Source organism: Pyrus communis, chromosome 3, assembly GCF_041283825.1.
Source record: "Pyrus communis isolate YQ-2024b chromosome 3, ASM4128382v1, whole genome shotgun sequence".
Taxonomy (NCBI): Eukaryota; Viridiplantae; Streptophyta; class Magnoliopsida; order Rosales; family Rosaceae; genus Pyrus; species Pyrus communis.
In genome coordinates, this window is record NC_142567.1 from 2808718 (window position 1) to 2828070 (window position 19353).

General features: G+C 36.6%; 2 protein-coding genes across 3 annotated transcripts; both read right to left on the reverse strand.

Annotated features, from left to right (window-relative positions):
* Positions 1 to 2176: 2176 nt before the first annotated feature.
* On the reverse strand, positions 2177 to 7668 carry LOC137715664 (C2 domain-containing protein At1g53590). 2 transcript variants are annotated; one of them, XM_088690617.1, is made up of 13 exons: positions 7498 to 7667; positions 7067 to 7290; positions 6647 to 6721; positions 6310 to 6453; positions 5609 to 5704; positions 5378 to 5509; positions 5000 to 5152; positions 4850 to 4891; positions 4658 to 4706; positions 4187 to 4279; positions 3916 to 4099; positions 3647 to 3770; positions 2177 to 3483 (listed from the first exon to the last, which is right to left on the reverse strand). In XM_088690617.1, exons 2-13 carry the CDS (start codon positions 7190 to 7192, stop codon positions 2734 to 2736), a joined length of 1968 nt encoding a protein of 655 aa, XP_088546743.1. In that variant the 5' UTR covers positions 7193 to 7290; positions 7498 to 7667; the 3' UTR covers positions 2177 to 2733. The 2 variants fall into 2 exon arrangements, with proteins under 2 accessions (XP_088546743.1, XP_068311102.2); XM_068455001.2 differs by having other exon boundaries at positions 7067 to 7668.
* A 2592-nt stretch (positions 7669 to 10260) lies between these two features.
* Positions 10261 to 12014, reverse strand: LOC137714619 (uncharacterized). The gene is made up of 4 exons (XM_068453785.2): positions 11817 to 12014; positions 11665 to 11703; positions 11531 to 11587; positions 10261 to 10959 (listed from the first exon to the last, which is right to left on the reverse strand). The coding sequence occupies exons 1-4, from the start codon at positions 11953 to 11955 to the stop codon at positions 10499 to 10501; spliced, it is 696 nt and encodes a 231-aa protein (XP_068309886.2). The 5' UTR covers positions 11956 to 12014; the 3' UTR covers positions 10261 to 10498.
* Positions 12015 to 19353: the final 7339 nt, after the last annotated feature.

Sequence of the window (19353 nt, forward strand, 5' to 3'; positions counted from 1 at the left end):
AAATGCAGGAGAAGAATATTGTTCTTTGTATTCTTAGAAGAAAGGATGACATATCAAAGAAAAGGAAGATGGAGGAACGAGATAACTATGAAGAAAACGCAGCTAATCACTTTCAACCTCAGGCGCTTAATGCTATAAATGTTGGAGATTACAATAATGCCCCTATCTATATGAAGCAAATCGCATTTGATCACTCTCAACCTCTAGCACTTACTGCTACAACAATTGGAGATTACAGTAATGACCCCAGGTATCCAGAAGAGAACGCAGCTAATCACTTTCAACCTCAGGAGTTTGATGCTGCAACTGCCGGAGATTACAGTAATAGACATTGGTATACAGAACAGAGCGCAGCTGATCACTTTGAACCTCATGATGAGGCTCATAATGCTACAAATGAAGATTTAACTATTGCCCTTAGGCGTATGGAGGAGATTCTTATGAGCGGTTTTCGAGGATGACAAGTTATATGAGTCAGTATGTCCTGAGAGACTCCAAATTATAGAAGAAGAAGAAGAAATTGCAGCAGCTATTGGTATTGCTTACACAAAAACAGGATTAATGAAAATGCTTGTTAGTGTTCACTGGTATTGCCAACCAGAGTAAATCAATGGCTAACCACGAATTGTAAAGTGATCATGTTTTCTCCTTTATAACTGTCATACTGTTGATATTTTCGGCTTATATATTTACCTTCTTCCTTGAATTGTATCACGCACCTTGACACCTTGAAATTGGGTTGCTTTGTGTAAGATTATTTCTTAAATATCAATATACATAGGGAAGTCTTTTTTAAGAAACCGATGAATTCACGAATGCTCGCTCGTGTAAATCAAATGAGCACAATGCCTCGTTTTATTTACTTGTGTTGTAAGGAAGCTTTCTTTGCATTTGTGGTTTTAAGGGGATTGAGCCTTGTTTGCCAATCGCATGCTTGGCTATCATACTAACAAGTTACTTCAGGACGAATTATCAGGAGAGGATAATTAATTTAATGTGTTGATCACACATTATGACCTTACCTTAAATCAGCCAGGGAGCTTATAACAATAAGCTTGGTTGAATTTGTTTCAAACAGAAGATATATAACAAGCAGTATGTACTTTTTTATTTCTGGAAATTTTATTGGTTGTAGAATAAAACCTTTGCTTTTAGTGTTGAATTGGATTTCCTGAAATAGTTGGCATGCAACTGTACTCTCATCTTCTAGGCTGAAGTAGCTAGGTTAAACCTCTTCCCAATTTACATGCTTGGAAAGAACTTTAATCAATGAACCTCCGCCTTCTAACCTACATACATGTTAAACCGCCGCAAGTCCGCCTTCTTTAAACAAATGGGTAAGAGGTCAAGTGCTTCAGATGAGGCAACACAAATCCCTGAATCGGAGCCTACCCTACCCTCGGGTGGAAGCAATGGAAGTTCTCTGGTAGGAGAGAATAAGCGCTTGCACATGATTTCAATTCAATTTTTCTAGAAAAGATCGGTCAATCTATATTCCTTTCCCTTTGAGATTTTTTTAGTAGTGATATATTATGGTTTTAGATAAATGAACGTTGCTAACTTGCCATATATAAGCGCTAACTAGTTAGTAACTTAATGTAGCTTTAACTACTCAGCTAATCGCTTTCAACTTCAGGCGCTGAATTCATGCTATAACTAGGAAGATTACAATACATGGAGAAAAACACATCTGATAACTTCCAACCTCATTGAGTCATCATGGACTGTTGGCACTCCGGCGTCCTGCTGAAGTTGTGCAAAATGGAAATACCTAACAACCTGATGGCGACCGGAATGAAGATATGTTGGCTTGATGAAATTATGGAATTCGAACTTGTTTAATCAACTTGTGTAATTTGAATGCTTAAACCCTGTACAAATATGTCCCCTTTCTCTTATCCACTCTCACTCTCTCCTTCTCTTTCTCTATGTTTTTGTGGTTTAGACCCCTGAACTTGCTACAATGTGCCGCTAACCGAAAAGCTTCTCGAGATACAGCTACCGCGGCATCCCAAAGTGTGGCTGCATCCCGACTGTTGGTAATTCTTTATGGGACTGCATGATCGACCTGTTCACGAAGGGTTCCTTATGGTGAAAAGGGGACAGAAATTTTCGTCCTCCCCGGACTTTTGAAGCATTAATTGCAATCAAGAACTTCTAACTACAAAAAACGAACTATATAAAAATTGGTTTCGACCATGAATATCGATGTAATGTACTAGTGTGTGTTAAAAAAATATGTCATATACAATTTTCGTTCTTTACAGAAAACAAAAACAAACCAATGTTAACAGATTGACAGGACAAGCATATGTAGGTCTGCAGAGTCTGTCAAACAAACAAGCCCCCTCTACCAGGGCACCGCCGAAAGAGAATCCGGTGACAAAAAAAACAGTTCTATAATACACCCCCAATGCTACCTGCTATTGTGTCATGTCCTCTTTTCACCTGATTTCCAACGAAGCATTGGCAACAGAATCAACTCACATAGCGTACCTACGAATACCAAAGAGAACCCCTCACGGCTGTGACACAACCTTGTCGACTGCAAAGTTAGCAAGTCTGCCATGAGAGAGCTAAATAAGGATTAGAATGTGGCAAGAATCCTAAAGAACCCTACTTCCGGAGCCACGAGGTATTGTTACTATCAGAAAGATTTCAACCCAGCCTTCATTATTGGACCTTCAACATCCACTGCAGTGTCACTTGCAACCGTGACCGCTAACATATCAACTATTTGGGCGGAGGATCATCATCAGAAGAGTTGAGATTTTCTAAAATTTCTCTTCCATTCACTACCAAAGAATCACTTTGAGACTTTGCAAAATCTTTTCTATCAGATTTTTTATTACGCTTGAAGAAACTTTTCGTCTCTCTCAACTTGCCCTTTGCCGGGGTATCTGAACCACTCCCTCCTGCAGGAGTGAAATCCTGTTCTTTCGGAACCTTAGAAGAAAGAGGCTGAGAAAGGTCGTCTTCCACAATAAATTTCACCCCACTCTCATTGTCATGAACTCCTCTAAGATTAATACTTTCAGAACGAGCAGTCTCTTTAAAGCTGCTTGTACCCAGGTCCTTCTTGGAATTCCTGTGGAACTTCGCACAGAACTTATTTAGTCCCTTGCGAACTCCTTTCATGTGCCGTTTCTCCTCAGGATCTTTATCCATGCCACTGTCGTCATTATTTTGGGATCCATATGTAGCTGAACTACGGCTGCCAGTATCATTTGGAATCTCGTTATCAAGTAGTCGGCTCCTTCCTTGTCTACTTTCCCAAGTTTGTGAAACTTCACTTCCTGGGTGATGAACCCATATACCAGTCTCTTTTTGCCCTTCAACATCAATCGGCTCAAAGTTATCTGCCACCCTGTTAGACTTCTCGGATGATATAGATGAGAAGGAACTTTTATTAGCATCGCTGGCAAATGAATTTCTTTTATCTTCCAAAGTTACCATTTCCTGAACTTCTGATTGCTCAGGTCCCTGCATATGTAGGGGGCTCAAGTTAAATTCTTGAATGCACACTACAGCATCTGTAGTAAGTATTGCACCTATGCAGCAACTAGAACCACGAGCCTCTAATCTCTTTACTTTCAACTCATAAACCTGATCAATAGAACATGGTTGAGATGAAGTAAAAAGGTACCTTCACATTGTCTTCAACGACAGTTACGGCAAGATGCAGTCTCCCGGTTTTAATATTCTGAAGAGGCACCCACATGTCATGTCTCTGGCTGTCTCTAAGATCATTAATGTTAATCGAGCAGTCGCTGGATATAGAATAAGAGTTAGTTAGTGGGCATAATAGGTGATAAACAACACTCGAAATAAGCTGAAAGTGTACCTCTGTTAACAAATTTGAATAAATCTAGGCACAGAAGGAAACATGTTACACTAAAAAGTTCAAAAGCAAACCCAAGAGCATCATCGACGAATCGGTCCTTGTCACAAACTTCAATAGCCAGCACATTAGGTGCATCCCATGTAAGAATGGGGATCTTGAACTCCTCATGCCATTTTGGAGACAGTGTTTTCTTTTGTATCTTAGTCCTAAACCGGTAAAGGCCCAATTGACCCTTAGCATAAGGGTCAGAAAATCCTGAAAGAAAGGCTCTATTCTTTAAATATAAAATTTAAACATGCTGTGGAAAGTTAGAAACCAATGTACTAGCAAAGAGAGACTGACCATTTAAATCGGCGGCTTTCACATCAGATGCTTCAATAACTTCTACTTTGACATGAGCAAGAGCCTCCTTCTCGTTCACAGAGAACCAGCTTTCTGTCAATCAAATAAGCATCGATTATTAATCAAAACATTTCGAAAATACATTTTGAGTCTCTGTGTGTGAGAGAGAGACACACACACAGAGATCGAGCATTCATGACAATGCTACTGCAGAACAAAGCATTCATGACACTGTTTACAGCTTCTCCTTAACAGAAGCTCATACGAAATTATATTTCAAAAGCAACAATATCTTCAAGCATGAAAGACTAATTACTTTAGAGTGAGAAATCTACTACGCCAAAATAATAAAAGTTAAAAGCTTTTCATTTCATGAAAACCGAATGTGCGGAAAGATTTATACAAGGTTTATATCAAAATACATACATTTCTGTTTGCACAAGTGTGTGAGTGTGTGTGTATAAAAATTACCTTGCTTTGGGGAAACGAATTTTTCCATGTCAACAACCAGCATATTAGGCTGCAAAGATAAGTCATAAGTAGATTTATAGGTCTAATTTTCATTCAAATCGGGGCAAGATGTAAAGGCAGTTTACAGAGGAGTCCATTGGTTATCAAAGAATTTCATAGGACAGTCGGAAGGTAAAAGTCCGAACTCCATACCTCAACAAGTGTCTGCTCAAACGCAATTGAAAGAAGCTTCTCCTGGCAGACAAAATAACAAAGAGCGAATCAGAAAGAAAATTACAGAGATGGAAAGCTAGAGATGGAGAGAATTAAGAATTTATTCTGCTCCAATATGATAGAAGTTACCAGCCATCCAGCAATCCCAGGGAGTACTGTAACGTCAAGTCCATGAGTGAAAATAGGCTTAACAGTCATCTGGAAATATGGAGGCTGAACGAAGCACAACCGCACGCGGCCAAGGAATGGCCACCTGCGAAGAAACTTCACTCCAATCAAGACCTTCAGGGAAAAATACAGATTGATCAGAATGTATCAGTGGTTTGTACATGCCGTTATGGACATCCTATTTTCCATATAAATAAGGTATGATAAATCTTACAGATACTCTTACGTTACACTGGCTGAACCAACTCAACAAGGTAACATAGAGCATCTAGCATAAATAACATGAACTACAGCGCAACATAAGGCGGAAAAATCACAATTGTAAATTTCGGATGTCACCTTCCCTTCAACATGCATGCCTGTAATATGCAACTTTGCCCACATCCCAAAACCTAGTCTTTTCCTTAACTTCACAGCAAGTATTCCGATCATATCATCAGCCGTAAGAAAATTCAATCCCAACTCCAGAACCTGCATCAAGTTAATATTTAGTGTCTGGATTCGGGACCTGCAGTGACGAAGAATGCATGAAAACTGTTCACCGAACATTCCAGAGAAAGTAAACAATACCAGGTGGTCATCATCAGCAGACTGGCGAACCACTCTCATCTCTGTGAGTATAGGTGCATTTCTTCCCAAGTAAAGGTGCTGAACTACCGCTTCCTTCTGCAGACATATTCAGATCATTGTTAATAACTCAAAAAAAAAAAAAAAAAAAAATCGTATTTAACCACCAAATAACAAGGTGACACTATCGTATTCAGACAAAAAGACATGTTTCACCAAAATTATACCTACAAAGACGATGAAAAATTGGACATCAAATAATTCACATTATGATTCAGGATTAATTCACAATGCCGTTCAATCAGAAAATGAAGAACAATATCAAAACTAGTCATTGTTGTACTAAAATATTTGAAGCGGATGCAACATAAGCAGTTGTTGCCACTTAGATAGCTTTAATAAATGAAAATACACTCTCTAAAACTAAGTTAAGATCCAACAAAGAATTACATCCTTTGAGAGTTGTCAATCACTCAACAATCTCGTTCAATCAGAATAAATATATGATAACAAATGCCAACAAACAAAACGAAAAGTAGTTGCAACTAGAAGTACTTTGAAGATTATTCAATTAGAAATCGAACTACAATAAGAAATCCAAGAGTCTTAAAACAGAGCAATTAGGACCAAGTGATCAATCCAAATCAATAGCACGATCGCAGTCATCATATTTGATTTTAATAGACCAGAAGTTATAGTCTTACGGCTGTCCATGGCTTGTACTTCTCCAAAAACCAAGGTATGATGGGAAGGAGGATCTGCTGTGAAGCAATCTGTTCCATACATATAGGCCATATCTTTTCAATTGTGTGGTTCAACCACCGCACTGTCTCAGATTCAGAAAGCACCTGACATATTGAAAAAAAGCAATGTTCATGTGTCATCTGAAACAAAGATTTAAATTTTGACAACATGTACCAAAAACAATTATCGGGATGGATTTTGTTTCTCTTTTTTCATCTTTCATGTTGAACACATAATTTTAACTAATAAAGCAATTACCACAACTGAAAATGCAGAATGGAAAATGAAAAAAATTACCCGTCTCTGATTAGCCTGTTGTCTTTCCTCGAACTGTAATTTCTTCCGCAGTCTGATAAGGTACCGTTCATGAACCTTTCAGAAGTACAAGAAAAGTTCAAATTAAGTTCATCCCTTTTAGCACATACCAGTTTGCCTATTCAAATAACAGATCATGTTTCCTTACAAAAGGAATATTCATTTCACATCATTGGTAAAACGAATCAAAGGTAAATGACCCAAATGTTAGCACCAACAAGCAAAATTCCACATACTTTTAGCAGGAAAATCTAGCACACTACAATTTGCATGATTCTAATTCATTACCTATAGTGTGTGTGTATATACACACACACACACACATATATACATTAATACATATATATATATATATGTATGTAATGAAGAAAGATGAATGAAAACAATTAGTAAAATTCTTACCAGGTAAAGATAAATGAGAGAAAGAAAGTAGGCAACTGGGTAGCAGCAATTGTAGTGGGAAAGCAGCCACAGGCCACATAGCACAATCCCCACATGGTGTATTATTGACACCTCTGTTATATCCATTTCTCCTTCTTCTTCTTCTCCAACCCCAAAAAGAAGGCACCAACTTTGCAACTTTCTCACCTTCTCTTTTGTAATTTTTCTGGGTTTTCTAGTTCACACTGCACCCCCAAGAAAATTAAAGAAAATAAAATCATAAGATTCAGAGTCAAAAGATCAGAGAATTTGGAAAAGGGGAAATCCCAAGATTGAAACTTGAACTCAAGAAATCATCAAAAGGCATGAATGAAACAAAACCCAGAAAAGGAAATTGAATTATGAGTTATATTTTAGAACACAAATTGGGACAGCAAGAGAGAGAGAAAAACCGTTAAAGAGGATTCTTTGTGTATATATTTGGAAACTCCTGAAACGGTGTCGTAAGCTCCGCCGTTAAAGTAACCGGCGGGGAGAAATGCAGATAGATTGATAGGGAGAGGGAGAGGGAGAGGGAGAGAGAGAAAGAAGGGTAGCGGGCCATGACAAAGACTATGACCGGAGATAAATGATGCCAAAATTTCGCGGTTTTGACAAGTTGCCACTTTTAAACTGGTCTTTTGGCGCCACGTGTATTGGAATTCGTTGTTAAAATGGAGTTTGTAATTTGCCACTTAGTAGTTAGTAGTTAGTAGTACTAGTACTTTCTTTTTTACAAAACAAATGGGATAATTAGTGGTAAGTCACAATTATTCACCCATTCCGGCCCAGTACTAGTACTTTCTTATTTGTTCAAATGTATTTGCTCATATCATCTAAAGAGGCAAGTTGAAGAGGCAAGATGAAGAGGCATTATAAGTTTATTCAATAGTTATGCGCGGTAGTTTTCAAAATGTCCAACATTAATTAGTGTTGTGGTCCAACTAGGACAGAGGTCCTCTTCGGATTTCACTGTCCGGAGCCTAATGAGTAGAAAATTCGAACCACTCAAATTGAATTTGTCGGTCTCCATTAACTCATTGCTTTAGGATATTGAATTATACGCAAAGAAATCCAAGCACATTGAAAAATCTTTAAAAAAGGGGCCAATAAAAGATTGTAATCTTGACTTATTATAGTTGACTTATTGTACTAGAATAAGGGGATTTAGACCCTTTTTTCAGGGTATTGACTTATTAGTACTTTTGGTGTGCATATTATAGTTGACTTACAAAGCATGGACATTTGAAGAAAAAAGAAAGAAGAAAAATAAAAAATAAAAAATAAAAAAAAATAAAAACCTTTTGGTTTGAAAACCCCCAATGTGGAGGAAAATCCACCAAAAGGAAAAAGAAGACACTTGCCATCACAAACAATCATTAACTCTACATCGCTGACTCCACCTCAAAAAATGGCATCAGCCACGGAGGAGCTTCTTCGATCCGAGCTATAGATCTGTCACAACTTAGGGCGGATTGAGGCAACCTATGCGCCACTCCATTTGTTTCTCTTGAATGCAAACGACATGCAAAACTTGTAAATTTTCAACTTAGCTGTTTAATCTCCTCCATCTCCTTCAATCTGCAAATGCTTTCCACCGCCGTTTAATTTGGCATTCATTTCCAAAATAAAACATGATTCGAAAACTAACTCAAACGCAAACACAAGTCCTTCCCGCGCGACAATCAATTCTTCAGCCCTAGAAGAAAGAAAGCTATGCGTTGATTTCGAACACGCTACCATTAATAGTCTTGTATCATCTCGAATGACCACTCCAATCCCTCGAGTACTACCACCCCGCTGCAACGATCCATCTGCATTGATTTTGACCGTTCCTACCGTAAGTGGTTTCCAAGTAGCATGAGCAGCAGCCCTATTGCGCCTGTTGTTACTTGTGGTATTCACCATCTGAAATTCATGTAATAGTTGTCGTGCTTGCGCAACAATATCCCACCAATGACGATTTTTATTTTCATAGACCATGTCATTTCTATCATTCCAAATATCCCAGCAAACCATTGCAAACAATTCTAACTCCTCACTTTTCAAGACCAGCACCAGAACGAATGAAGAGTAGTCTCCGCTTTCTCCTTACAACTTCCACATCAAGGAGAATGAGTTACTATCTTTTGGAAGGAAGAAGAAAATTGAGGCGTTGGCTGTCAGGGATGCGCTCAAGTTGGCGGTATAAAGGGGGTTTCATAACTTTATTCTTGAGAGTTCACTTTAGACCATTATAGGACTGCGGGATGCTTCTTTGAATGTCTCTCCGTTGGGACCTATCTTTGAAGATGCTAAGTTTTTCCTGTCTATGGTCACTGAAGTTTCTACTACCCATATTCGCCAACAAGCTAATTCGGTTGGTCATTGCCTCGCTCGTTTTGCCCTCCACTCCGGAGGTGACTGTACTTGGATTGATGAAACTCCTTCCATTATTAGTGATCTTGTAACGGAGGAAGCCTCCCTTCCTTGTACTAGCTAGCCAATGCCAGTTTTTTGGCCTTTAATGAAATCTAATGCCGTCCTTATTCAAAAATAAATAAATAAAATTGTTTGTTGCATTGACATAAAAAATAAAATAGCAGCTAAAACACAAGTTTGTGTATGATGTTAAAACATTTTAAAGATGATGTATGGCACACAAACTTGAGGGGGCAAAATGTAATTTACTCAATCATAAAATTAAAGGCATATGTTATGGTGAAAGTGAGCGATTTTTAATTTTGAGGAGATTAAACAGTAAAGAAACTTTTTTTTTTTAATTTTTTTATATTTTTAAATCCTCTAATTTTAGAGGACTGTACAAGTTTTCTTAATAAGTATTTCTTTCGTCCTTCCAAATTCTTGAATGTAAGATTGGATTACTCATTCTAACTCAATCCTAGACACAGGACAATGCCTTAATTTTGTCTTAAATCGAATTAGGTGACCTGTTAAATGGTTGGACGGTAGAACCAAACAATAATACCAATATTTGTCAATGTTTACCAACTGGTACTATGGTTCTCGTCACTTATGAGTGAGAGGCGTAAGATTCGACTCACATGGCTGGTGAGGTCATATTATATTTGTGGTGAATACAATACCTTCTGCTACTAGATTAGAATATCGTTGTACAAAAAAAAAAAAAAAAAGAAGCTTTTTAGCCAAAATAGTTCTTGAAATTTGCGTAAGCCCTCACTTTGGTTCATGAGATTAGAAATCGATAGAATTGGTCCCTAAGTTTGTCTACAATCAATCATTTTGATCATTCCTTGAAAAATCTCCATAAAATAAGGATACAATAACAAAAATACCTTCAATTTTTTAATGGCATTGGCATCCTTAGACTAGACATTTGGATTGCAGCACTCGGTCCTCTCCATTCCTTCTTTCCACAACAGCATGCTATCAACAAGTGATGGTGGAGGAACCCTACTGTCCGTCTTTAAGAGCTTTGGCTCTGGCTCTTGCCCTGGCTTTGGCTGCTTTTTTCTTTGCTTTTTTGGCTTCCACTCTTGCCTCGTCTTTGGCTCTCTCTGGTAGCTTTGGGCACTCCAGCTCCGAGTGGTCTCCTTCCACATTACAAATACGACAGAAAACCTCGACAGCATGGCTCCAATTATGCTTGCACTTGTTATCCAAACTACCACAAAGATGACAAGTTATTTCAAAGCCCTTGCCAACTTCAGTTGCATCCATGGGGACACGTTCACGCCACGGGCAGTACTCAAGCCTGTGGTGACCCTCACGGCAAATTCGACATAGAGGCCCCTTCTCCTTATCATCTGTTTGTTTGTGATCGCCCGTGCAACGACTTTTCTCCTCAGAAGTCGGAGTAGTATTGAGCTGATCAGTCACAGAGTCTAAAACAGGCTTGTCTATATTCTTCTCATCTGTTTGTTTGCAAAAAATTAATGGACGTCCATATAAATTAATAACACACACACACACACACACATTTAACTAAAGGCCCTTAATTACTTGGCATCCTCAATCTCATTCAAATCATACACTCACTAGTTACTACTGGTTGGTTGATCATGTTCAGTTACATTTGTATACGTTAATTTGTTAGGACAGAAAGTTGAAATTGATACTCCCTTACAAAATTTTGTTGGGAATTCCAGGTAATTGGTGACCGGCTAGCCCTCAAAGTATATATCACCATATGGGGCAACAGTTATAATGACAATCAACTTCCTACATCAATGTACACAATAAATAAGAATTCCCCCGCCCTAAACCCTAGATACGTAGATGTGAGCCCATGTAAGCAAGACTGTCTTATAGAACCACGCTAAAACTAAAGCAAGTTTATACTCAAAACTCAAACCGAATTGATCCAATTTAAAAAATTAAAAACAAATAAATAAAAATAGAAACAAAATTTCTTCAAAATAGTGACAAAGCAATATATCAAACCACTCAATTATTAAGACAAGAAAAGGCGTGTAAAATAATTACCAGGCACCACCAACACAAGTTGACTTCCTTCTTCTAAGTGAGAGAATTGCTCTTCCCCTGAAAATTACAAGATAAAATGTTGGATAAATTTACAAGTACAGTTAGATGAATCAGAGGCGCATTGAGGGGCTCACATGCGTAGTACTCTGCAATCGCGGCTTTTTTCTCCTCCTCTGATGCAACAGTAAAATCAATTTAAAAAATTAGGAATAAAATAAATTAAATTATAGCACAGTAACCTAAAACAGAAAATCTCAAACCCTAAAAACAAAGAGCAAAATCATACCCGTAATATAATGGATTTGGAACCCCCCTTTTAGATTTTTTTTCTTGCGAGACTCGTACTCTGAGCTGCTTCCCGCTTCTAGGGAAGAATTGGCCTTCTTCTCGGAGTCTGATCTGGTTTTGAGACGGCGGTCATTCATGGCTTCGTTAGAGAGAGAGAGAGATAGAGAGAGAAAGGGATCGGTTTTAGATTTGGGCGTCTAGAACTTGCCGTTCCTAAGGCCATCTCCGACCGAGGATAGGTCAAATGGCTCGTTTTAGCCCTAGTCTTCTAAGAAATTAATATTTAAATAAACAATACATGACCATATTTGCTTCCATCTCCAACAAAGAGTCAAAGGGTCATATGACTCGTTTTAGCCCGGTTATAAAAAACCGTTTCCAACCTAGAGCCAAAGGGTCATAAGGCCAAACATAATTTATTATTTAAATTAAAAAAGTACAACAACTTAAATTTAAAAATAACAACTTAAATTTAAAACCTATAACTTATATTAAAAAACTACAACTTAAATTTAAAAACGACAAATTAAATTTAAAAACTACAAATTAAATTTGAAAACAACATTAACTTAAATTTAAAAATTACAACAACTTAAATTTAATATTCATAATCAACATCATCTTCATCATCCGCCATTGTAGGAGTATAGTCAGAGGTAAACAACTGTCGTCGGGTTATAATTTCTTTTTTTTTTCCTATCAAAATAGGTCTTACTCATTGGAGTGTAATTCGAAGTGTTCATTTCCATATTCTTATCATTCATCTCTTCTTGTATTTGTTTAGCCCGTAATTCATGTCTATGGTTCCTTTCTTTCGCCTCAAGGGCAGTTTGCTCCGCTATTAAGCGCAATGAGGCCGCCACTTCATGTGGAGCGGCGTAATCATCATTTTCCTTGCTCTTTTCCTTCAACCTTCGTGCCTTGTTTCGTCCCATAGCCTTAGGTATGGAACCTTCACCCGAAGAAGGATTTTCTACCCTTGTTTGTTGAAGGAGATCCATCTTCATCCATCTCTGCAACTGAGGATGTAGTTTCGAACATCGGCATAGGACCTACTCTATGTTAAGGTGGATCTTCAAATAACACCCACCCTTTACAAATTTCCCAACAACTGTGAAACTGAAAGGGTTTTGAGCTGCCCTCCATATACAATTCCTCCGCTTGGTGTACCTAGAAAATATAGTTACAAAAATTAAAGGAAATTAATTTATGAAATTAAATGTAATATAATTAAATGTATTTACAAAAATTAAAGGAAAGTAATTCATGAAATTAAATGTAATATAATTAAATATTTAAAATAAATTGTGAAAACACTTACTTCGTCGTAGTAGTTAGCGCCGCTTTCATGTCTACTTGCGGCTGTTAACAGTGCTTGATGCCATTTGTTCAAACTTGGGTGAAGATGTTTCTTCCATCTTGAAGAACAACTCTTGTGGTTTCAGACATTCAGTGGAGCGGTGCCTTCATAGAACTCTAAATATTTTTTGGACACACAAATCCAAACACCTTCACTTGTTTGAGAACTCCCCCTCGCACTATCTTCCAACACCCATCTATAAGGTTTACAAAGAGCTTCATCTTCTTTTCGGGTCCAAGCCCTACCTTTTATTGTGGGCGAGGCCATTTGAAAATTATTTAAATAATTGAAGGAAATATTTTTGAAAGAGGTAAGAAAATATGAGAATTGAAATGGTGAAAAATTTGTGAGGAATGGTGAATGAATGGTTTAGGTATTTATAGGAAAAAAATTAGAATTTTTAAGAGTTAAAAAAAAATTGAAAAAAACAAATTTGAATCCAACAGTAATTGGTGCCAGCTAGTCGTTGGATTCAAATTTTTGTTTTTAAATTTCTGTCAGATAGAACCGACACTATTAGAAGCATTGTTGTCAGTTACAACTGATAGCAAAATCGACATCAGTAAAAAAAATTCCAACCAACCCTTTGGCCTTTTCAAATTCCGTGGGGCCCACGAGCCCTCTAGCCTGACCCTGGGTTGGAGACTGTTTTCGTGTTATTTTCGACCCTCTGGACCCTTCGGTTGGAGATGACTTAATATACTAATTTTTCCATGTGATTTTGACCATAATGACCTTCTTATAAACACACCCTTTTCCTTTTCTTTTTCTCAAAAAAAAAAAAAAATAGTATTATCTTTTTTTTATTGATTCTAATATTATCAAAATTCCTAGCAAAATACTAAATGACCCTTTTTTAACATTGGATTCAAGAGAATAATCATGGAATAATCGAACCGAAATGCGGAACATGTAAATATTTATGCTTTTGGTTAACTGGTCGATGGTCACAGTCAACGTGCGGTCAACGAGCTGACTGAAGCTGATCGAGCCGGTACGAGCCTACCAAAGCTAGTCCAAGCCACATGCATGCTATGTTGTGCGTGAAATAAATAGTCTTTTTGAGCTTTTGAAAAGAGTAATTTTTTTGTGTGCCTATAACGCAATCACATAACATTAGTATTCAACTTAAATTATAATACATTAAACTTTTTTATTAATGTACCCTAGAATTGAAACATATCATCTACTTCATCTACTTCATTATAGTACGTAAAATAATATATCAAGTAACTTGTGCTCCTAATAACTACAAAAACAGCCCGATTTGTTCCTCTTCATTGTATTTGAATGTTTTGAAAACCCATCATCACTTTACAATTAGATGTTTTGAAAACATACCCTCACTTTACATGTTTTTATAAAAGACAGCAACCTCTAGAATACGGTATGTAATCATTTATTTGTAATCAGACCATGACAGAAACATGGAAAAAAATGATAATCGAATAGCTGATATGTAACAGGGTGAGATATAATCGAACAATTCGCTTCCGTAATTCCAAATCACACAGAACGCTTTATGAGCCACAAATCCCCTTGAACTAGAAATATAAGCCATAGTTTTAGGCTTTAGTCACACAGGTGCAACCATCTACACATACAACGAGGGCCTTCCAGCATCTGGGCCTTCAATTTTGGTGACGACACAACTCCAGCCCTCACCGCATCCGCAGTAGGCTTTAGTCCCATCTCCGCCGCTGTCGTAAAAAAAGAAAAGAAAAAGGGGAATAATTAGAATGTAATCAATATCAGTATTACCATAACAAAGTCCGGTTATATATATATATATATATATGGGAATGGCTAGCATACACGACGCAGGTGCAACTTTCACCACATTTGTAGTAGGCCTTGCCGGCAGATTAGGTCCGTCGGTCTTAGTGATGACAGATTTCCACTCTTCGCCCCACTCGCAAATTGACTTTCTCCCTCTTCCAACTGCAACACTCCTGCACGTACATGCATGCAAATTTGAATGAAAAGTTCTTAACCTTTTGTATCTAAGGGTGTCTGTTATTCAAATGGTGTGCCATCGTATACAAAGAGGCATGCACCTTTTCAAATTGAAGAGGATTATTCTTAGAGGGATCAGTGCATATATCCCCTAGTAAATGGTGTTGTCTAATAGATGTATGTTTGCATCTCTTTGTCAATCAGTGTCTAAAGTGTTATATAAACTCAAGTAATTAGTACAACCGTGAGATACAAGAAGAACAAAATTCAGAGTCGTATCTTGAGAATACGGAATATATGAAGTTCATCAGAGTTCGAAGAATGAGGCGCTTCGACTTCGGATTATAGATTGTTGAATTCTGGGAAGATTGACGCCTAACGAAGTACAAGCACAAGAGTAAGGCGAAATTCTGTTTTTAGGACATTATATTTATGCAAGTCTCAATCTCCAAAGTTATCAGTATTTCTTAGTTTCTCTATTTGCTTACTTTGAATATTTATGTTTGATTTGTGATTTTTATGGTTATTCTTAATATATATTATTATAATTTATTTTATTGTTATTTTTATATTTTCTAATATTGCTTCAACAATCTAAAGCCATAAGTTTATTTAATTATGGAACAATCAGAAAATATAAGAAATTCCCATAAAGCTACGTACGACTTTAAACATTGGCAACAGAAGATGTTGCATTTTATGTTGGGCCTAGAAGGCTAGCCCTATTCTTGAAGAAAGATTAATCAGGGGATAGATGATTGATAGGATTAAATGCACACCATAAAGTAGCACACAAATGTCCTATTAATTTTCCTTATTAACAATAATATTTTTCAATTGTAGCATATGAAAATAAGGGTCTTTCCCGCAGAAGATTGTTTTATCTAACTACTTAAAATGTCACAAAAACTGGGCTGCTGTCCCTACTAACCAGCCACCGAAAAATAATTATTAGACTGACTTACACTTATCTAAAGTCTACGAAATTTTATATGCAGATACTAGACACACAGAGCTACACTCACACAAATTTTTGGGATTTTTGGAGTTGATTTTCTATTTAAATTAAATCGAACAAAAACAGAACAGAGACAGATTTTTGAGTAGTTCGCAAATTAAGAAAAACGAGTTAGGGGAATTGCTATCCACCACCAAATAATCATGCAAACATGTTATGTTTCATTCAAATTCCTTCTATTTCCGGATGAAGATGTTCAAGTTGGCTCAATGTTAGAACCCAACCTATTACTCTTTCTTATGTAATATGTTAAGAGAATGACGTTTTCAACTTAACTTAGTCCCTAACATGCAATCTAGAATGGTGTGTTCATAGATTTAACAAGTAGAAATCATTAAGAACGAAAAGAGTTTGAGTCATCACAAGGCATCGTAAGTACTGGCGTTGTCTTACTTATCCTAGAAATTGGTTCACATGTTAATCACAATTAACAAGTACTATTCTAGAACATATGTAGGTCCTCATTTGACAAGGGCAGACACACACATATTCATAGCATTAGAATTCTAGATATGCTTACTAAGTATGCATCCATAGAAAACACATAAAAAATTTATTAATGAGACAAGTAGTGAACCAATTTTCATCCATTCGTAAAAGTAATTCAAACGAAATGTCATAACAAACTTGCAATCATATTAGGGGCTTCAAAACAGCCCCTAACTACTAAAAATTAGTTACACATAATTCTCAAATTAAACCAAAAGAAAGACATGAGTTTGAGAAGATAAAACCGAGAGAAGAGAATGCCAAGATTTCCTCCTTCCTTTCCTTCCTTCCCCAACGTAGCAGCCTTACCTTTTTTCCTTGCTTCCTTCCTTTTTTTTTTCTTTCTATCTTTTCACACTTTTTCTCCCTCTTTGTTGCTGCAACTTGTAGGTCTTTTCTTCTTTTCTGCTGCCACAGTTTTTTCTCCATAACTTACCCCACTAACAGCCATTTAGTGATGACAATAAGTGAGAGGAAATGCTAAAACAATTGTAACTCTTTGGGCAGCCTTTATGCCCATTACTCTCACTTAATTTTTCATTTCCTCTGATATTTGAATAGGTGTTAGCTGGCTTGTTCTTGGCTGCATCAGTTTTGGCTGTTAGTTTTATGGGATTTATTGCTTTCAATGCTTTCTTGTCAGTTACAAACTGCTCAGCCTCTTGGGAACCTTTCAGTGTTAGAACGACCATAACTTTTTCTAGAAAAATGATATTAACAATCTGCGAAATGCTCCAAAAAAATAGACATCCGTAGCTTTCCAAGCATATAAGGCTCATTCTAATTCATTCTGAGCTGTCCGCAACTTGCTTCCAAAGTCAGCTGACCTGCACAGGCAGTTTTGACGAATTTATTACTTAAAATTCCACTTGTGTTATTTTTCTTTTCTTTACTTGACAAATCCTACAAAACACAAAAACAAAGTAAATAACTCAAAAATATAAGGAACTAACTAAGAAAAGACATGTGAATTTGATATAAAATATATATAAATATGAGCTTATCAATGATGTGTTGTAGGTTGTATATAGTATACAAAACAATACAAGAGTTTTGGGAATTATTGATGATAATGATGATTAAGATAGAATTGGCAGTGTTGGTGTCAATTATGTAAATTCTATGATACAAATTTCATGCCTGGCTGTTACATTATATGCATGTTTATATTAAACTACTTCCTATATAGAAAGGATGGAGATTCTAGTTTCCAAAAAGGCACAGTGATAACAATTTTTATCATGTGGTTGCTGCAATTATGATGTGGTCCGTTTAAAGATCATGTTCAGTGTGGTTGCTGCACTTTTTATCATGTGTCTACTTTAAACAAATATCGTGTCTGTTTAGGACAAGTGAATTGTTATGCTTGTAAATTCGCTATTATATACATAATAATTCTCCTTGTTTACACTTTTGTTTACTCTTTTATATAGGCTTTACATTCCATTTATGTTTTGTAAATTGTAACAAGCAAAGAGTGGATAATGAGCTAAAAAGAAAGTACTGAGACTAAAAAGGATTTGCAATTCCATGTCGTCAATGCAGCCTTTGCAGATTAGTCAAGTTCGTGAATTAAACTGTACCGACTCGGGAAGAACCAGGAGATTTGCCATATATGCTTGGAAATCAACAGATGTCTATTTTCAGTAGAATTCCATAGTTGGGACTTGGTTGAAGTCCTAATCATGTTTTCTTGAGTATTTTCGATACACTTTTGTTACAAGACAATTTGTTGATGCTTTAATGGTTAATTCCTATTTTAATTCCAATCTTATTGAGTTATTTTATGATTGATCACCATAGAATAGCTTTGTAATTGAGTTCATTACATAGGAAAATTTGAATGATCGAGTCTTGTACCTATGCCGGGTAACAAGAGACCTAGTTACGGCTCTTGGAATTAATTATCACAAATAACCGTAATAGATATCATGTTCTAGGATTCGTGTGTTTGTCGATTTCCATTATTTTATGCTTTCTCCTAGGTGCAACTTAGTAGATATCATGCTAAATACTTCGAGAATGAAGAGAGTTAGAGTAGACACCCATGCCTAATTCGTTGTTTAGGAAAATCAATAACTTAAAGAGTAGATACCATGCCTTTACGTTGACAAACGTTAAGTATCTAAATTGTCTTGTATCATCGTGTGTATCGATTGCTTAGGTGAAAAGGATTAGAGATGGAAACCAAAGTCTTAACTGTCCAAGCATTGTTTTCAAAACCCTTATTGCCAATTACTTTTATTTGCCTACGTTCTTTATATTGTGTTTTTATACTTTTAAATTTAAGACATCTCAAACTATTTGGTTTCTTTTTGTGCATATTTGATAGCTTTTGTGAAAGAATTCATTTAAATTGTTAGGAATCATAACCTAGACACATATTAGTACAATCCTCGTGGGAATGATCTCGTTCTTGCTTTCAATACTATGTATTTGATCTTGTGCACTTACGAGTTTAAAACGTGCAATTAGTAGCTTGATATCTAGGTTGCTAAATGCATAACATGAACACCAAAGTGGTGTACTGGATCCATACCAGTTCATGAAAGAGTTCCTTTTACAGAAAGGAGATGTGCCGATTTCCATAAGTTTGGCATTTGATGAAATATGCCAAATGCCGTTGGATTTTTCTAATAAAGGGAATGTAATGGTTTGTTTGATTCTAATCATACACACCCATGAAGGATTCCTTTATGAAGAAATATAATA